The 18043-nt window shown below is 47.6% G+C and overlaps 1 protein-coding gene across 1 annotated transcript in view; it reads left to right on the top strand.

The window, feature by feature from the left end:
* SDHA (succinate dehydrogenase complex flavoprotein subunit A) overlaps positions 1–18043 on the top strand; it is a 123116-nt gene that overhangs the window by 25900 nt on the left and 79173 nt on the right. The window contains exon 3 of the mRNA XM_069209154.1: positions 379–540. Coding sequence (XP_069065255.1) covers positions 379–540 — 162 coding nt within the window. The remainder of the gene's footprint in view (positions 1–378; positions 541–18043) is intronic.

Raw genomic sequence — 18043 nt, 5'->3', positions numbered from 1 at the left:
AACAACCTAGCAAGTAAATTGCTCTCCTCCTTTCCTTGTCCTAAGTACTCGACCTAATCTCCTATTCTGAGCTTCGCCTGTCCACACCTGACTTAATGCAAGTGCGTTTAAGTGGTCTTCGGGCTACATAAGTGCAATACACACACAGGAATGTAATATTTCTTTTTTTTTACTAATGCTCTGCTGTGTATGCTTCTTGAAATATATTTTTGGTTAGTCCATGATGTTCACCTGTATGTTTTCATTTACCTGATGCTGCTTTTCAACACCAGTTTTAAATTCAATGAATATTTGAACAAATTAACATCCTGTTGAGTATGACAGTAGATTCATTGAAACCGCTGCACCCTTTGGCAGTAACGCTGTGTTTTCTTGTAGATTTCCACCCAGTACCCTGTGGTAGACCATGAGTTTGATGCCATAGTTGTTGGTGCTGGCGGAGCTGGCTTGCGGGCTGCTTTCGGCCTATCTGAGGCCGGGTTTAACACCGCGTGTATAACCAAGCTGTTTCCCACCAGGTCTCACACTGTTGCTGCACAGGTAAGTCTTGCTGATCTTCTTTCGTGTGATGCATTTGTCACTGATGCAGTTGTTCCCTTTCAGCCATGTCTGGGTATTGTAGATAGTTGTAAACTATGCAGCTAACCTGTAGGAAGGTATTATAGTTACACATGCTCTAACTGGGAGTTTGAGGGAACGTAAACCAAATTTACCAATCTGTTAACCTACTTACTAGGTTTTATTTTACTTTACTCTAATGGGTTCAGGTTCGGGGGTATCAAGAAAAAGAACACCTACACTTCTGTGTTTGTCATTACTGCTAGTGCCACATTGCCAATAGTTCATTTTATTTCCCTTAAGTGCTAGTGAAACAAGAAATATGATGCGTGAACTCTGAGTCGGCAACACTGAAATTGTTGATTTTTAGCAAAACAAATTACCCAGAGGGCACTGGTTGTGGTCACCAGTGTTCCCATGTGCTCTTTAGGAACATTTCCTGCCACTTTCCCCAAGTGGCAGAGGAAAACAAAAGACATTTGAGTGCTCAATACGGTCAAGACTGGATGCAAAACTCAGTTCTATTCTTCTCCACTTTTTACTCCACTAAGGGGGTCTCAAGTCCTTACATCTTGAATGGAGTGAACAAATCCGTCTCTCAGCGGAGGTGTTACCACCTCCCCCAAGCAGGATGGCTAGTTATTAGCATATCAATGCAGGAGGCTTTAAGGGCCTCTGCCGCCTTTATGTGACCCCGGCTTCACCAGTCAGTGGAGATGCCTCCCCCTCGCCTGGGCCCATTTGGGACCCGGACTGGTGGGAAAATGAGCTAGTCAGGAGGAGTGTTCCGTGTCAGGCTAGTTCCAGCCCTATGGGGGGCTACCAATGGGAACACAAAATTAGGCTCACTGGGTCAGGAATAGGCCCACTCCCCACAGGTAGTGACGTCTTTGATAACATCATTGATAATATCAATGTAATATCTGCAGTAAAAAAAAATATGAAAAAAACTGCATGGCGGGGCTCGAGTTTAGTTACCTTGGAGCATGAGTTAAAGTTACTTGAGATAACTCTAACTATATTAGGTGAATTTGTATGGTTTTGCACATTTGAAATGTGAGCCTAACTCTAAAGTCCCTGTAACCTTTGTTTTTTTTTAAGTGAAAATACACACACACACACATATATTTATGTATGTTATTAGTCTGCAAACAGTCTTAGTCACCCTGAATATGTGTTGCATCCTTCAAGGGTCCACGGACTTCATGTCACGCACCACTGTTGGGAGGGTCAGAACTGGAGCTTTGGAAGACATGGCTTCTGAGGTTACTTGTCGAGTCCAAGCCCATGTGCCCCACCAGGACAGCCCCAATCATATTCTAGTTTAGGGATGAGCCAAAGACTCACTTCTTTAAAGAACCCCTCATCCGGATATATCCAGAAGCCAGCTACCCCTCCAATCACTCGTTCACTGTACAGTGCCCCAGTGCTCTTTGGTGAGGTTGGTGCTGTAAATAGCACATGCGTACATGCCTTTGAGAAACATCACAGCTACAATCTGTCAAACAGAAATTGCATGAGTTAGAAGCCAAATGGAGGAAGATATGTGGCTACACTGGAAAAACCTGCCCTCACACAGCAGCGTGCCTTCTACACATAAGTCTCATAGTGCCTTCTTTGAGGCATATGACAAAATGAGCTTCCTGGTGTGTTAACCCATGTCTAACCAGTTAAGCTTCGAGCATACCTCAATCAGTGTTAAAAATAGATGTAGTTTACTCCATTGTTGATGACCTGCTGTGTATAGATGTTAGTTTTGAAGACATCCCTTCTTACAGTACACTCCTGTTCATTGCATGTCTTTATTTGCAAAGACGTTTTTGTTCGGCTGGGCCTCTGACCCTTACCTGGCTTTACATTTTCTCTGGTGATCAGTTCATTGACACATATAGGGATTCTGTTTACTGCATTGTGCTTAATAAATAAAATCTAGCCTGCCTGTAAACTTATGCTAAGTGTTTTTTTGCAGCTGGTTAGGCAGCAGCTGAGGAGGTTATGTCGCAAAATGTAGAAATGATGAAAGAGTGGAGGAAGACCTGTGGGTCAGGGGGGGGACTTCTGACAAAGTTTATAGATCCGGGGAGCTCCCAGGTGTTTTCCACCAGCTGAGGATTTCAGCTCCACTGCCACTGACTGGTGATAAGCCATCACGGATTGATGTGGGGGATTAATCTGGGTGTACTGTTCCTGTGACTATATGTGACATGACAAGTATTCTGTACCCCTCTCGAACAACTGTGGATGGCTATAGTTCTTGTTCTTTGATTTGTTTTATTGCAACCTATAAACCATGTCTCTTAGAAGAAGAAAATAGTTTTCCGGCTGTTATACAGGCTCGCTCATGCATCTTGTGTATATTTCTTCAGTGGTTCTTTGTGTTAAGACACCCACTACCTTGGAAAGGGCAGTGCACTCAGGCAGCACAATTATTACAAAAGAGTTTCTACTAAATAGACTATAACTTTGCTGACTATGCTAGTGGAACACGCTTCCTGTGTTGCACACATGCAGCTAGCCTGACCTCGGCTGAATTTGAACCACACCAATGTAGAAGATTGCTACCAAGCTGTGCTTCTGCTGCCTTTTTTAATTCCGTGTCTCATCTAACTGCACCAAGCCTTCATGGTTTGTATTTTGTATGGATTCTGTATTTCGTACTCTGTGTTATTGGCTGGTTGTTGGATCTGAGAGGGTTGCAAAGAAGAAAGCTAGCCTTCAAAGATCAAAGCAAATAACGCAAAGAGCTTCTCTTTTCTGAGACTGAGGAAACTATCAGCTGGTCTAGGACTGTGTTTCATATCATAAAGCACTGCGCAGACTGAATCCTTCATTCAAAAACTCCTATCTCTCCAGCCATTGGCAACATATTTTAACTGAAAATTTAATCACTCCACTAAGAACTCTCTCAAAGCATGGAAAGTCTCTCCATTTACAGGACATATACCTTATCTTTCCCCATCCCTGTAGTTCAGGGCTGCACACAAGATCTCTCTCTTCTCCTTCTCAGAGTTGTTAATACTGGGAGATTTCTTTTCCTGATTTTTGATAACTAGTTAGGTTACATCTACTTGATCCTACTCTCCTCCAGAACCATAGATCAGTCTCTATACTTAGATTCCTAAACAACCTGTTGTTAAACAGCTTTATATCTCCATCAACAAGCTTCTTAATTCTTTTCAATCTGTTTTTTTGCCCGAGACACAGCAGTCTACCACCAGTCAGCACCTGGATGATGCTGTGAAGATCTTCAATGAAAAGGACGTTTGACTGCTGGTTCTTATTCACCTCTCTGTGGCATCATACAGAGGATCACTGTTTTTGTCTGCCCTGCCAGTCAGCAGTTCAGTACTTGAATATTTATCACCTCAATCTCTGTCAGTCTTCATCATTCAGAGACCTCTTTGGATGTTATGGTGGGCAGAATATTACTGTTCTTCCTTAAAATAACACATTTTCACTTCGACTATGAAGGACATCTAGTGCACTATGTGGAAACTAACTCTAGGCCAATGACGTTTTAGAGTTCTTTTTTTTAAAAACAATGTGAAATATTGCAGAGTTCTTGAGTTTCCTCAACTCTGCACTCTCTGGGATTCATCAGCATATACCTCGTCTCAAGCATACCAGAAAGACTATAGCACAGATCTAAAAACAAGACTGGAATCACTGAAACCTTTCTAACTATTGCGTCATCTATAACCAGTTTTTCATGTACATCCTTGTCAGTCTGTTGCTGCTGATTTTTAATGATTAGTAATACTCTTTAGCCATATCATGCGAAAAACATATGCGAAAAACCAAGCTGGCATATGCAGACTGTTCTTTAGTATGCACTTAGACAGATTCGCTGAACCAAGATGCAGCAGTCGGGTGAAGACGCTGTGGTAGGGAGAAAGGTGTCTAGCAGGTCTTGAAGTGTAGACGGGGGCCTACCTTTGTGTGTTACTGTGTATTCGAAGCGTGAACCTCACCCAAAGACTTTGGAGCTCTGTACTGTCTGCATTTAACGAAATGAAGAACTAGTAGCATGAAGGAGCCTGCTTTTCACCCTGCTGCTTCAGGGCTCCCACATCCTCAGTCCTCATGCTTTTCCATGACATCAGGGTCCTCTACAGTGAGCCTTATTGGAGCGCTGTCTGGGACACCGGATTTACAAACCATGGGTGCTTTTGAAACCTACTCTGGCACCGCTCAAGGCCCAGTCCCCAGAGCACTCCCCTTGTGTCCTCCAGTGACGTCTAAACATAGGATGGAATGTGCTCTACTCTATGCACCACCATTTGATCCTGGCATACCTAATGTTAGGAGCCAGCTCAGACTCTGCCCACTACCACTCTGAAGCAGGGCCCACACATATAACGTGACCTTTCGTCCCATCTTGGTCGTACCTTTTGATCCAGGGCTGGGCTCACCATTGAGGTCTAAATTTTTGACTTCACCTACTGTGTGTACAATCCATGGTCCTCTGGGAAGGGACTCTTGAGCACTCTGTACACTTTCTAAACTCCACTTTGGCAAAAAGTATTCAAGCAGACTCGCGGAGTTGTGTGAACAGTCATTCGCACGATTTAGTGATCAGGAGCTGAGTTTACACTTCGTTGGTTCGCAGCACCAGATCTCTTCCAGCACCACTATTTGGGATGAAAATGCTTCAAGGTGATCAGCAGGTTATTTTCTCTGGGTTCTCTCATGCACAGAGTTGTTTGATGGACGAAGCTCTACCGGTTCATGGTACTGATATTGCCTCTTTGGAAAAGACCGGGTGGTTTTGCATTGCTTTACTAGATGTCTGTTCACCTACAGACAGTTCCATTCTGATTCGGCCTAAATCTCTGGCTGCAGTTTCTGAGAGGAAAAGAATTGAGTATAGAGGATGACAGTGCAGGGCTCAATACTAACACTACAAAGCTACAATGTGACACTGAACAGCTTTCAAACTTTGATTCTTCAGCAAAATTGTCTGTTTGTGGCTTGGGCAAGCCTCAAGTTTAATTGTGTCTTATTCACCTACATACTATTTCAGCCATTTTTCTCCCGCCTCCCCTCAATTTTTTCCCCTCCCCAAGATCACTAACGATAAGTGTTGAATTGTGGATGCCTTCTTTTCTGATTTCCTGTATAAATAGCAAAGCAGAAAGGCTCTTTGTTGAGATCTTGAATCGTGCAGTTTGAGTTTGAGGATTGGAAATCCCGGTTCTCCTGCCTCGGATCTGGCATCTAGGAGCAGATAGGTCAGTGAACTAGAAAGATGAACAAACCCTCAGAACAGGCAAAGCTTGTTTCAGTGAATAGGTTTGGGGCTTAGAAAAGTTCACAAACATTGCATATGTATAGGTAGGACTTGCAGTATGATCCAGGTCAGTAGCATGTATACACAGCATTATACCACTGAAGGGAAAGAATTATTAGTGGGTCTGAGTTTTTTGGGTTCTATACTATTACAAGTGGGTTTGAGCAGCTAATTTCCGTGCGCTTCTGATCCAGTCCCATTGACCGCTCTCAGATAAGGGACACAGACTCCTGAGGGCACTTTGTTGTAGGAGCTATCTTCATTTAATTCTGTCATTTGTTTTCCCTTTGCTAATGTAGTTTTCTGTTAATTTTGCCAGAGCGCCATGCCACTGTTAGGAGAGAAACCGTAACGAGTTGTAGGTCGGAAGAGTCCTGTAGTTCTTTTCATGAGAGCTGAGGCAGACACAACATTTCAATGTCAACTTTTTCAAAATTTCCTTGATGGAGTTGTGTCAGGCAGAAGAATTGAACAAATGGAATGTTCATTGCATTGCTGTCATTCACAGTCCAGCAAGCCTGTTTGACAAAGGATTTAATCTCATTCCACTAGAGCAGTGACAACTGCCTGTGTCCTGGTATGGAACACTCTTCCAGGAGATAGCTGAGAGATTCTTGTTTGAACATCTTTTCATACCTATTGAACCCTGGCAGACAGTACTCCACGTAGGGATGAGAGGCAAGTAACTTAACATAGCAGTGGATCCCCGAGCCCTGCTGCATATGGAATGATGTCCGTCCATCATGTCATCCCATTAAGAATGCTACTGCCTTACATCTGTTATAGTTTGGGCCTACTGAAAACCATTTGAAAGGGTAGTTGAGTGAGGTGGGGTCGGTGGACTTGTGGGAGTGTAATCACAATTAGATGCCACTGAAAGGATGTGTAGGAAGTTGGCTCTGTATGTGCTATTTCAAAGTAAGGAATAGCATGCACAGAGTCCAAGGGTTCCCCTTAGAGGTAAGATAGTGGCAAAAAGAGATAATACTAATGCTCTATTTTGTGGTAGTGTGGTCGAGCAGTAGGCTTACCCAAGGAGTAGTGTTAAGCATTTGTTGTACATACACATAGACAATAAATGAGGTACACACACTCAGAGACAAATCCAGCCAATAGGTTTTTGTATAGAAAAATATCTTTTCTTAGTTTATTTTAAGAACCACAGGTTCAAATTCTACATGTAATATCTCATTCGAAAGGTATTGCAGGTAAGTACTTTAGGAACTTCAAATCATCAAAATTGCATGTATACTTTTCAAGTTATTCACAAATAGCTGTTTTAAAAGTGGACACTTAGTGCAATTTTCACAGTTCCTAGGGGAGGTAAGTATTTGTTAGGTTAACCAGGTAAGTAAGACACTTACAGGGCTCAGTTCTTGGTCCAAGGTAGCCCACCGTTGGGGGTTCAGAGCAACCCCAAAGTCACCACACCAGCAGCTCAGGGCCGGTCAGGTGCAGAGTTCAAAGTGGTGCCCAAAACACATAGGCTAGAATGGAGAGAAGGGGGTGCCCCGGTTCCGGTCTGCTTGCAGGTAAGTACCCGCGTCTTCGGAGGGCAGACCAGGGGGGTTTTGTAGGGCACCGGGGGGGACACAAGCCCACACAGAAATTTCACCCTCAGCGGCGCGGGGGCGGCCGGGTGCAGTGTAGAAACAAGCGTCGGGTTCGCAATGTTAGTCTATGAGAGATCTCGGGATCTCTTCAGCGCTGCAGGCAGGCAAGGGGGGGGGTTCCTCGGGGAAACCTCCACTTGGGCAAGGGAGAGGGACTCCTGGGGGTCACTTCTCCAGTGAAAGTCCGGTCCTTCAGGTCCTGGGGGCTGCGGGTGCAGGGTCTCTCCCAGGTGTCGGGACTTTGGATTCAAAGAGTCGCGGTCAGGGGAAGCCTCGGGATTCCCTCTGCAGGCGGCGCTGTGGGGGCTCAGGGGGGACAGGTTTTGGTACTCACAGTATCAGAGTAGTCCTGGGGTCCCTCCTGAGGTGTCGGTTCTCCACCAGCCGGGTCGGGGTCGCCGGGTGCAGTGTTGCAAGTCTCACGCTTCTTGCGGGGAGCTTGCAGGGTTCTTTAAAGCTGCTGGAAACAAAGTTGCAGCTTTTCTTGGAGCAGGTCCGCTGTCCTCGGGAGTTTCTTGTCTTTTCGAAGCAGGGGCAGTCCTCAGAGGATGTCGAGGTCGCTGGTCCCTTTGGAAGGCGTCGCTGGAGCAGGATCTTTGGAAGGCAGGAGACAGGCCGGTGAGTTTCTGGAGCCAAGGCAGTTGTCGTCTTCTGGTCTTCCGCTGCCGGGGTTTTCAGCTGGGCAGTCCTTCTTCTTGTAGTTGCAGGAATCTAATTTTCTAGGGTTCAGGGTAGCCCTTAAATACTAAATTTAAGGGCGTGTTTAGGTCTGGGGGGTTAGTAGCCAATGGCTACTAGCCCTGAGGGTGGGTACACCCTCTTTGTGCCTCCTCCCAAGGGGAGGGGGTCACAATCCTAACCCTATTGGGGGAATCCTCCATCTGCAAGATGGAGGATTTCTAAAAGTCAGAGTCACCTCAGCTCAGGACACCTGAGGGGCTGTCCTGACTGGCCAGTGACTCCCCCTTGTTTTTCTCATTATTTTCTCCGGCCTTGCCGCCAAAAGTGGGGCCTGGCCGGAGGGGGCGGGCAACTCCACTAGCTGGAGTGTCCTGCTGGGTTGGCACAAAGGAGGTGAGCCTTTGAGGCTCACCGCCAGGTGTGACAATTCCTGCCTGGGGGAGGTGTTAGCATCTCCACCCAGTGCAGGCTTTGTTACTGGCCTCAGAGTGACAAAGGCACTCTCCCCATGGGGCCAGCAACATGTCTCGGTTTGTGGCAGGCTGCTAAAACTAGTCAGCCTACACAGATAGTCGGTTAAGTTTCAGGGGGCACCTCTAAGGTGCCCTCTGGGGTGTATTTTACAATAAAATGTACACTGGCATCAGTGTGCATTTATTGTGCTGAGAAGTTTGATACCAAACTTCCCAGTTTTCAGTGTAGCCATTATGGTGCTGTGGAGTTCGTGTTTGACAGGCTCCCAGACCATATACTCTTATGGCTACCCTGCACTTACAATGTCTAAGGTTTTGTTTAGACACTGTAGGGGTACCATGCTCATGCACTGGTACCCTCACCTATGGTATAGTGCACCCTGCCTTAGGGCTGTAAGGCCTGCTAGAGGGGTGTCTTACCTATACTGCATAGGCAGTGAGAGGCTGGCATGGCACCCTGAGGGGAGTGCCATGTCGACTTACTCATTTTGTTCTCACTAGCACCCACAGGCTTGTAAGCAGTGTGTCTGTGCTGAGTGAGGGGTCTCTAGGGTGGCATAAGACATGCTGCAGCCCTTAGAGACCTTCCTTGGCATCAGAGCCCTTGGTACTAGAAGTACCAGTTACAAGGGACTTATCTGAATGCCAGGGTGTGCCAATTGTGGATACAATGGTACATTTTAGGTGAAGGAACACTGGTGCTGGGGCCTGGTTAGCAGGGTCCCAGCACTCTTCTCAGTCAAGTCAGCATCAGTATCAGGCAAAAAGTGGGGGGTAACTGCAACAGGGAGCCATTTCTTTACACAAGCCCCCCCCAGCCCACAGGCCAGGAGACTCAGCCCAAGCTGGGAGAGTCTTCCTAGTCTGTCAGGCGAGGAAGAGTAGGAGAAATAGGCTGGTTAGTTGCAGGGCCTACTCTGCCTTACATCCTTCTGTTCAGGTCATTCCCTTTGGGGAACTGACCTACTTCCACAGTGATAGGACCTAGTCTGAATTGCCTCTTGTCTGCCTCTTCAATGTCTCCACCCATTCTTTCTATCTTGGTCTTAGAGGTATCCACCTCTGCTAACCTTATCTTGGCCAGGGTTACCCCTAGCTTACCCAGAGAGGTTACCCAGAGCTGGAGTAACCCCACCATGACCAATAGGGTCAGGGGGCCTAACTTGCTATTTGGCATGGGGTCAGACCACCATGCTAAGGATAGTGCAGCCATAAAGGCTAACACCCAGCAGAGGCCACTGACAGCTGTCAGTGCCCAGAACCACACCTTTAGCTCTTCACCTAAAAGGGAAGGGGCTAAGTTACAGGCTTCTTTGGGTTCAGGTTGCCTGTCTGCTGTATTGGAGTGGGGGGTTACCACATCTTGTAGTAAACACCCTTCTTCCACTCTTTCTTCTGTTAGCTGAGGAGCCACCCACTCAGGTTTAACAGTTGCCTGACTAGCCAGGACTTCTTGTGGGTCAGGTTGGACTTTATCAGGGCCATTTTTGGAGTTCTCCCCTACTGGAGCAGAATCTCCTTGGCTTGCTGTAACCTTGGCTAAAGGTTGTCCACCCTTCCTACTCTGTTTTCTTTTCTTCTTCTTCTGGGGCCTGCTTGCATTTACTGCAGAGGCAGGACTTCCAGAATCCTTGGGAGAGGACTGGCACTGGACCAGTTCCTCTCTTGAGCTCTGACTAACCTCTGGGTAGTCATTTCCAAGGAGACAATCAAGGGGGAGGTCTGTACTGACTACTACCCTTCTCCAGCTAAGAGTGCCACCCACTTCTATGGGCACTAAAGCCACAGGCCTCTTAGTGACCCTGTCTAGGCTAACTCTTACCCTGGCAGTCTCACCTGGGATGTACTGGTTTGAGAGCACCAGCCTGTCATGCACAATAGTGTGACTGGCACAAGTGTCTCTCAGGGCAGTGGTTGGGATTCCATTCACCAGTAGGTGGTGGAAGTGTCTACTTCCCTCTGGAATCTCCAACTCACCTGTTGGGCCCTGTTTCCAGTTGAAGGCTAGGAAGACCTCCTCATCTGAGGAGTCATCTCCCATGGCTACACTGGTTACCCCAGGAATTTTGTTCTGGGGTTTGTTTTTGGGACAAGAAGTGTCCTTGGTGTGGTGCCCAGACTGTTTACAGTTGTGGCACCATGCCTTAGTGGCATCCCAGTTCTTACCCTGGTACCCACCTTTGTTTTGGGTTGTGTCCTGGGGCCCACCCACCTGTTCTGGTTTTTGGGGGCCTACAGAGGACTCTTTTTCTTTGTTTCTAGTGTTACCCACTTTCTCCTGGGGAGTTTTTGTAACCCCTTTCTTTTGGTCCCCCCCAGTGGAAGTTTTGGTTACCCTAGTCTTGACCCAGTGGTCTGCCTTCTTTCCCAATTCTTGGGGAGAAATTGGACCTAGGTCTACCAGATACTGATGCAACTTTTCATTGAAGCAGTTACTTAAAATGTGTTCTTTCATAAACAAATTATAAAGCCCAACATAGTCACACACTTCATTTCCAGTTAACCAACCATCTAGTGTTTTTACTGAGTAGTCTACAAAATCAACCCAGGTCTGGCTCGAGGATTTTTGAGCCCCCCTGAATCTAATTCTATACTCCTCAGTGGAGAATCCAAAGCCCTCAATCAGGGTACCCTTCATGAGGTCATAGGATTCTGCATCTTTTCCAGAGAGTGTGAGGAGTCTATCCCTACACTTTCCAGTGAACATTTCCCAAAGGAGAGCACCCCAGTGAGATCTGTTCACTTTTCTGGTTACACAAGCCCTCTCAAAAGCTGTGAACCATTTGGTGATGTCATCACCATCTTCATATTTTGTTACAATCCCTTTGGGGATTTTTAGGATGTCAGGAGAATCTCTGACCCTATTTAAGTTGCTGCCACCATTGATGGGACCTAGGCCCATCTCTTTTCTTTCCCTTTCTATGGCTAGGAGCTGCTTTTCCAAAGCCAATCTTTTGACCATCCTGGCTAACAGGGGGTCATCCTCACTGAGAGCATCCTCAGTGATTTCAGAAATGCTGGACCCTCCTGTGAGGGAAGCAACATTTCTGACTATCATTTTTGGAGACAGGGCTTGAGAGGCCCTGGTCTCCCTATTTAGGACTGGAAGGGGGGAATTGCCCTCCAAGTCACTAATTTCTTCCTCTGTGAAGTCATCCTCAGAGGGGTTGGCTTTTTCAAACTCTGCCAACAGCTCCTGGAGCTGAATTTTGGTAGGTCTGGAGCCAATGGTTATTTTCTTTATATTACAGAGAGACCTTAGCTCCCTCATTTTAAGATGGAGGTAAGGCGTGGTGTCGAGTTCCACCGCATTCATCTCTGTATCAGACATTATTTTGCTAAAAGTTGGAAGACTTTTTAAAGAATCTAAAACTGTTTCTAGAATCTAATTTCAAACCTTTAACAAACTTTTAAACTCTAAAAGACAATGCTAAAAAGGGACTTAACACACAAGGCCCTAGCAGGACTTTTAAGAATTTAGAAAAATTTCAAATTGCAAAAATGAATTTCTAATGACAATTTTGGAATTTGTCGTGTGATCAGGTATTGGCTGAGTAGTCCAGCAAATGCAAAGTCTTGTACCCCACCGCTGATCCACCAATGTAGGAAGTTGGCTCTGTATGTGCTATTTCAAAGTAAGGAATAGCATGCACAGAGTCCAAGGGTTCCCCTTAGAGGTAAGATAGTGGCAAAAAGAGATAATACTAATGCTCTATTTTGTGGTAGTGTGGTCGAGCAGTAGGCTTACCCAAGGAGTAGTGTTAAGCATTTGTTGTACATACACATAGACAATAAATGAGGTACACACACTCAGAGACAAATCCAGCCAATAGGTTTTTGTATAGAAAAATATCTTTTCTTAGTTTATTTTAAGAACCACAGGTTCAAATTCTACATGTAATATCTCATTCGAAAGGTATTGCAGGTAAGTACTTTAGGAACTTCAAATCATCAAAATTGCATGTATACTTTTCAAGTTATTCACAAATAGCTGTTTTAAAAGTGGACACTTAGTGCAATTTTCACAGTTCCTAGGGGAGGTAAGTATTTGTTAGGTTAACCAGGTAAGTAAGACACTTACAGGGCTCAGTTCTTGGTCCAAGGTAGCCCACCGTTGGGGGTTCAGAGCAACCCCAAAGTCACCACACCAGCAGCTCAGGGCCGGTCAGGTGCAGAGTTCAAAGTGGTGCCCAAAACACATAGGCTAGAATGGAGAGAAGGGGGTGCCCCGGTTCCGGTCTGCTTGCAGGTAAGTACCCGCGTCTTCGGAGGGCAGACCAGGGGGGTTTTGTAGGGCACCGGGGGGGACACAAGCCCACACAGAAATTTCACCCTCAGCGGCGCGGGGGCGGCCGGGTGCAGTGTAGAAACAAGCGTCGGGTTCGCAATGTTAGTCTATGAGAGATCTCGGGATCTCTTCAGCGCTGCAGGCAGGCAAGGGGGGGGGTTCCTCGGGGAAACCTCCACTTGGGCAAGGGAGAGGGACTCCTGGGGGTCACTTCTCCAGTGAAAGTCCGGTCCTTCAGGTCCTGGGGGCTGCGGGTGCAGGGTCTCTCCCAGGTGTCGGGACTTTGGATTCAAAGAGTCGCGGTCAGGGGAAGCCTCGGGATTCCCTCTGCAGGCGGCGCTGTGGGGGCTCAGGGGGGACAGGTTTTGGTACTCACAGTATCAGAGTAGTCCTGGGGTCCCTCCTGAGGTGTCGGTTCTCCACCAGCCGGGTCGGGGTCGCCGGGTGCAGTGTTGCAAGTCTCACGCTTCTTGCGGGGAGCTTGCAGGGTTCTTTAAAGCTGCTGGAAACAAAGTTGCAGCTTTTCTTGGAGCAGGTCCGCTGTCCTCGGGAGTTTCTTGTCTTTTCGAAGCAGGGGCAGTCCTCGGAGGATGTCGAGGTCGCTGGTCCCTTTGGAAGGCGTCGCTGGAGCAGGATCTTTGGAAGGCAGGAGACAGGCCGGTGAGTTTCTGGAGCCAAGGCAGTTGTCGTCTTCTGGTCTTCCGCTGCCGGGGTTTTCAGCTGGGCAGTCCTTCTTCTTGTAGTTGCAGGAATCTAATTTTCTAGGGTTCAGGGTAGCCCTTAAATACTAAATTTAAGGGCGTGTTTAGGTCTGGGGGGTTAGTAGCCAATGGCTACTAGCCCTGAGGGTGGGTACACCCTCTTTGTGCCTCCTCCCAAGGGGAGGGGGTCACAATCCTAACCCTATTGGGGGAATCCTCCATCTGCAAGATGGAGGATTTCTAAAAGTCAGAGTCACCTCAGCTCAGGACACCTGAGGGGCTGTCCTGACTGGCCAGTGACTCCCCCTTGTTTTTCTCATTATTTTCTCCGGCCTTGCCGCCAAAAGTGGGGCCTGGCCGGAGGGGGCGGGCAACTCCACTAGCTGGAGTGTCCTGCTGGGTTGGCACAAAGGAGGTGAGCCTTTGAGGCTCACCGCCAGGTGTGACAATTCCTGCCTGGGGGAGGTGTTAGCATCTCCACCCAGTGCAGGCTTTGTTACTGGCCTCAGAGTGACAAAGGCACTCTCCCCATGGGGCCAGCAACATGTCTCGGTTTGTGGCAGGCTGCTAAAACTAGTCAGCCTACACAGATAGTCGGTTAAGTTTCAGGGGGCACCTCTAAGGTGCCCTCTGGGGTGTATTTTACAATAAAATGTACACTGGCATCAGTGTGCATTTATTGTGCTGAGAAGTTTGATACCAAACTTCCCAGTTTTCAGTGTAGCCATTATGGTGCTGTGGAGTTCGTGTTTGACAGGCTCCCAGACCATATACTCTTATGGCTACCCTGCACTTACAATGTCTAAGGTTTTGTTTAGACACTGTAGGGGTACCATGCTCATGCACTGGTACCCTCACCTATGGTATAGTGCACCCTGCCTTAGGGCTGTAAGGCCTGCTAGAGGGGTGTCTTACCTATACTGCATAGGCAGTGAGAGGCTGGCATGGCACCCTGAGGGGAGTGCCATGTCGACTGTAAGGAAATGCCTCCTTGGCATGGTTGCCCCCTGACTTTTTGCCTTTGCTGATGCTATGTTTACAATTGAAAGTGTGCTGAGGCCTGCTAACCAGGCCCCAGCACCAGTGTTCTTTCCCTAACCTGTACTTTTGTATCCACAATTGGCAGACCCTGGCATCCAGATAAGTCCCTTGTAACTGGTACTTCTAGTACCAAGGGCCCTGATGCCAAGGAAGGTCTCTAAGGGCTGCAGCATGTCTTATGCCACCCTGGAGACCTCTCACTCAGCACAGACACACTGCCTACCAGCTTGTGTGTGCTAGTGAGGACAAAACGAGTAAGTCGACATGGCACTCCCCTCAGGGTGCCATGCCAGCCTCTCACTGCCTATGCAGTATAGATAAGACACCCCTCTAGCAGGCCTTACAGCCCTAAGGCAGGGTGCACTATACCATAGGTGAGGGTACCAGTGCATGAGCATGGTACCCCTACAGTGTCTAAACAAAACCTTAGGCATTGTAAGTGCAGGGTAGCCATAAGAGTATATGGTCTGGGAGTCTGTCAAACACGAACTCCACAGCACCATAATGGCTACACTGAAAACTGGGAAGTTTGGTATCAAACTTCTCAGCACAATAAATGCACACTGATGCCAGTGTACATTTTATTGTAAAATACACCCCAGAGGGCACCTTAGAGGTGCCCCCTGAAACTTAACCGACTATCTGTGTAGGCTGACTAGTTTTAGCAGCCTGCCACAAACCGAGACATGTTGCTGGCCCCATGGGGAGAGTGCCTTTGTCACTCTGAGGCCAGTAACAAAGCCTGCACTGGGTGGAGATGCTAACACCTCTCCCAGGCAGGAATTGTCACACCTGGCGGTGAGCCTCAAAGGCTCACCTCCTTTGTGCCAACCCAGCAGGACACTCCAGCTAGTGGAGTTGCCCGCCCCCTCCGGCCAGGCCCCACTTTTGGCGGCAAGGCCGGAGAAAATAATGAGAATAACAAGGAGGAGTCACTGGCCAGTCAGGACAGCCCCTAAGGTGTCCTGAGCTGAGGTGACTCTAACTTTTAGAAATCCTCCATCTTGCAGATGGAGGATTCCCCCAATAGGGTTAGGATTGTGACCCCCTCCCCTTGGGAGGAGGCACAAAGAGGGTGTACCCACCCTCAGGGCTAGTAGCCATTGGCTACTAACCCCCCAGACCTAAACACGCCCTTAAATTTAGTATTTAAGGGCTACCCTGAACCCTAGAAAATTAGATTCCTGCAACAAGAAGAAGGACTGCCCAGCTGAAAACCCCTGCAGCGGAAGACCAGAAGACGACAACTGCCTTGGCTCCAGAAACTCACCGGCCTGTCTCCTGCCTTCCAAAGATCCTGCTCCAGCGACGCCTTCCGAAGGGACCAGCGACCTCGACATCCTCTGAGGACTGCCCCTGCTTCGAAAAGACAAGAAACTCCCGAGGACAGCGGACCTGCTCCAAGAAAAGCTGCAACTTTGTTTCCAGCAGCTTTAAAGAACCCTGCAAGCTCCCCGCAAGAAGCGTGAGACTTGCAACACTGCACCCGGCGACCCCGACTCGGCTGGTGGCGATCCAACACCTCAGGAGGGACCCCAGGACTACTCTGATACTGTGAGTACCAAAACCTGTCCCCCCTGAGCCCCCACAGCGCCGCCTGCAGAGGGAATCCCGAGGCTTCCCCTGACCGCGACTCTTGGAATCCCAAGTCCCGACGCCTGGGAGAGACCCTGCACCCGCAGCCCCCAGGACCTGAAGGACCGGACTTTCACTGGAGAAGTGACCCCCAGGAGTCCCTCTCCCTTGCCCAAGTGGAGGTTTCCCCGAGGAATCCCCCCCTTGCCTGCCTGCAGCGCTGAAGAGATCCCGAGATCTCTCATAGACTAACATTGAAAACCCGACGCTTGTTTCTACACTGCACCCGGCCGCCCCCGCGCCGCTGAGGGTGAAATTTCTGTGTGGACTTGTGTCCCCCCCGGTGCCCTACAAAACCCCCCTGGTCTGCCCTCCGAAGACGCGGGTACTTACCTGCAAGCAGACCGGAACCGGGGCACCCCCTTCTCTCCATTCTAGCCTATGTGTTTTGGGCACCACTTTGAACTCTGCACCTGACCGGCCCTGAGCTGCTGGTGTGGTGACTTTGGGGTTGCTCTGAACCCCCAACGGTGGGCTACCTTGGACCAAGAACTGAACCCTGTAAGTGTCTTACTTACCTGGTAAAACTAACAAATACTTACCTCCCCTAGGAACTGTGAAAATTGCACTAAGTGTCCACTTTTAAAACAGCTATTTGTGAATAACTTGAAAAGTATACATGCAATTTTGATGATTTGAAGTTCCTAAAGTACTTACCTGCAATACCTTTCGAATGAGATATTACATGTGGAATTTGAACCTGTGGTTCTTAAAATAAACTAAGAAAAGATATTTTTCTATACAAAAACCTATTGGCTGGATTTGTCTCTGAGTGTGTGTACCTCATTTATTGTCTATGTGTATGTACAACAAATGCTTAACACTACTCCTTGGATAAGCCTACTGCTCGACCACACTACCACAAAATAGAGCATTAGTATTATCTATTTTTACCACTATTTTACCTCTAAGGGGAACCCTTGGACTCTGTGCATGCTATTCCTTACTTTGAAATAGCACATACAGAGCCAACTTCCTACATTGGTGGATCAGCGGTGGGGTACAAGACTTTGCATTTGCTGGACTACTCAGCCAATACCTGATCACACGACAAATTCCAAAATTGTCATTAGAAATTGATTTTTGCAATTTGAAAAGTTTTCTAAATTCTTAAAAGACCTGCTAGGGCCTTGTGTTAGATCCTGTTTAGCATTTCTTTTAGAGTTTAAAAGTTTGTAAAAGTTTGAATTAGATTCTAGAACCAGTTTTAGTTTCTTAAAAAGTATTCCAACTTTTAGAAGCATAATGTCTAGCACAGATGTGAATGTGGTGGAACTCGACACCACACCTTACCTCCATCTACAGATGAGAGAGCTAAGGTCACTCTGTAAACTAAAGAAAATAGCAATGGGCCCCAAACCTACCAAAGTACAGCTCCAGGAGCTTTTGGCAGAGTTTGAAAAGGCCAACCCCTCTGAGGATGGCAACTCAGAGGATGAAGATAGTGACTTGGAGGGAAATTCCCCCCCTCCAGTCCTACTTAGGGAGAGCAGGGCTTCTCAAGCCCTGACTCCACAAATAATAGTCAGGGATGCTGGTTCCCTCACAGGAGGGACCAACAACTCTGAAATCACTGAGGATAACTCCAGTGAAGAGGACATCCAGTTAGCCAGGATGGCCAAAAGGTTGGCTTTGGAAAGACAGATCCTAGCCATAGAGAGGGAAAGACAAGAGATGGGCCTAGGACCCATCAATGGTGGCAGCAACATAAATAGGGTCAGAGATTCTCCTGACATGTTGAAAATCCCCAAAGGGATTGTAAC

This window comes from Pleurodeles waltl, chromosome 2_1, assembly GCF_031143425.1.
Source record: "Pleurodeles waltl isolate 20211129_DDA chromosome 2_1, aPleWal1.hap1.20221129, whole genome shotgun sequence".
Classification (NCBI taxonomy): Eukaryota; Metazoa; Chordata; class Amphibia; order Caudata; family Salamandridae; genus Pleurodeles; species Pleurodeles waltl.
This window is presented reverse-complemented; position numbering and strand designations above follow the sequence as displayed.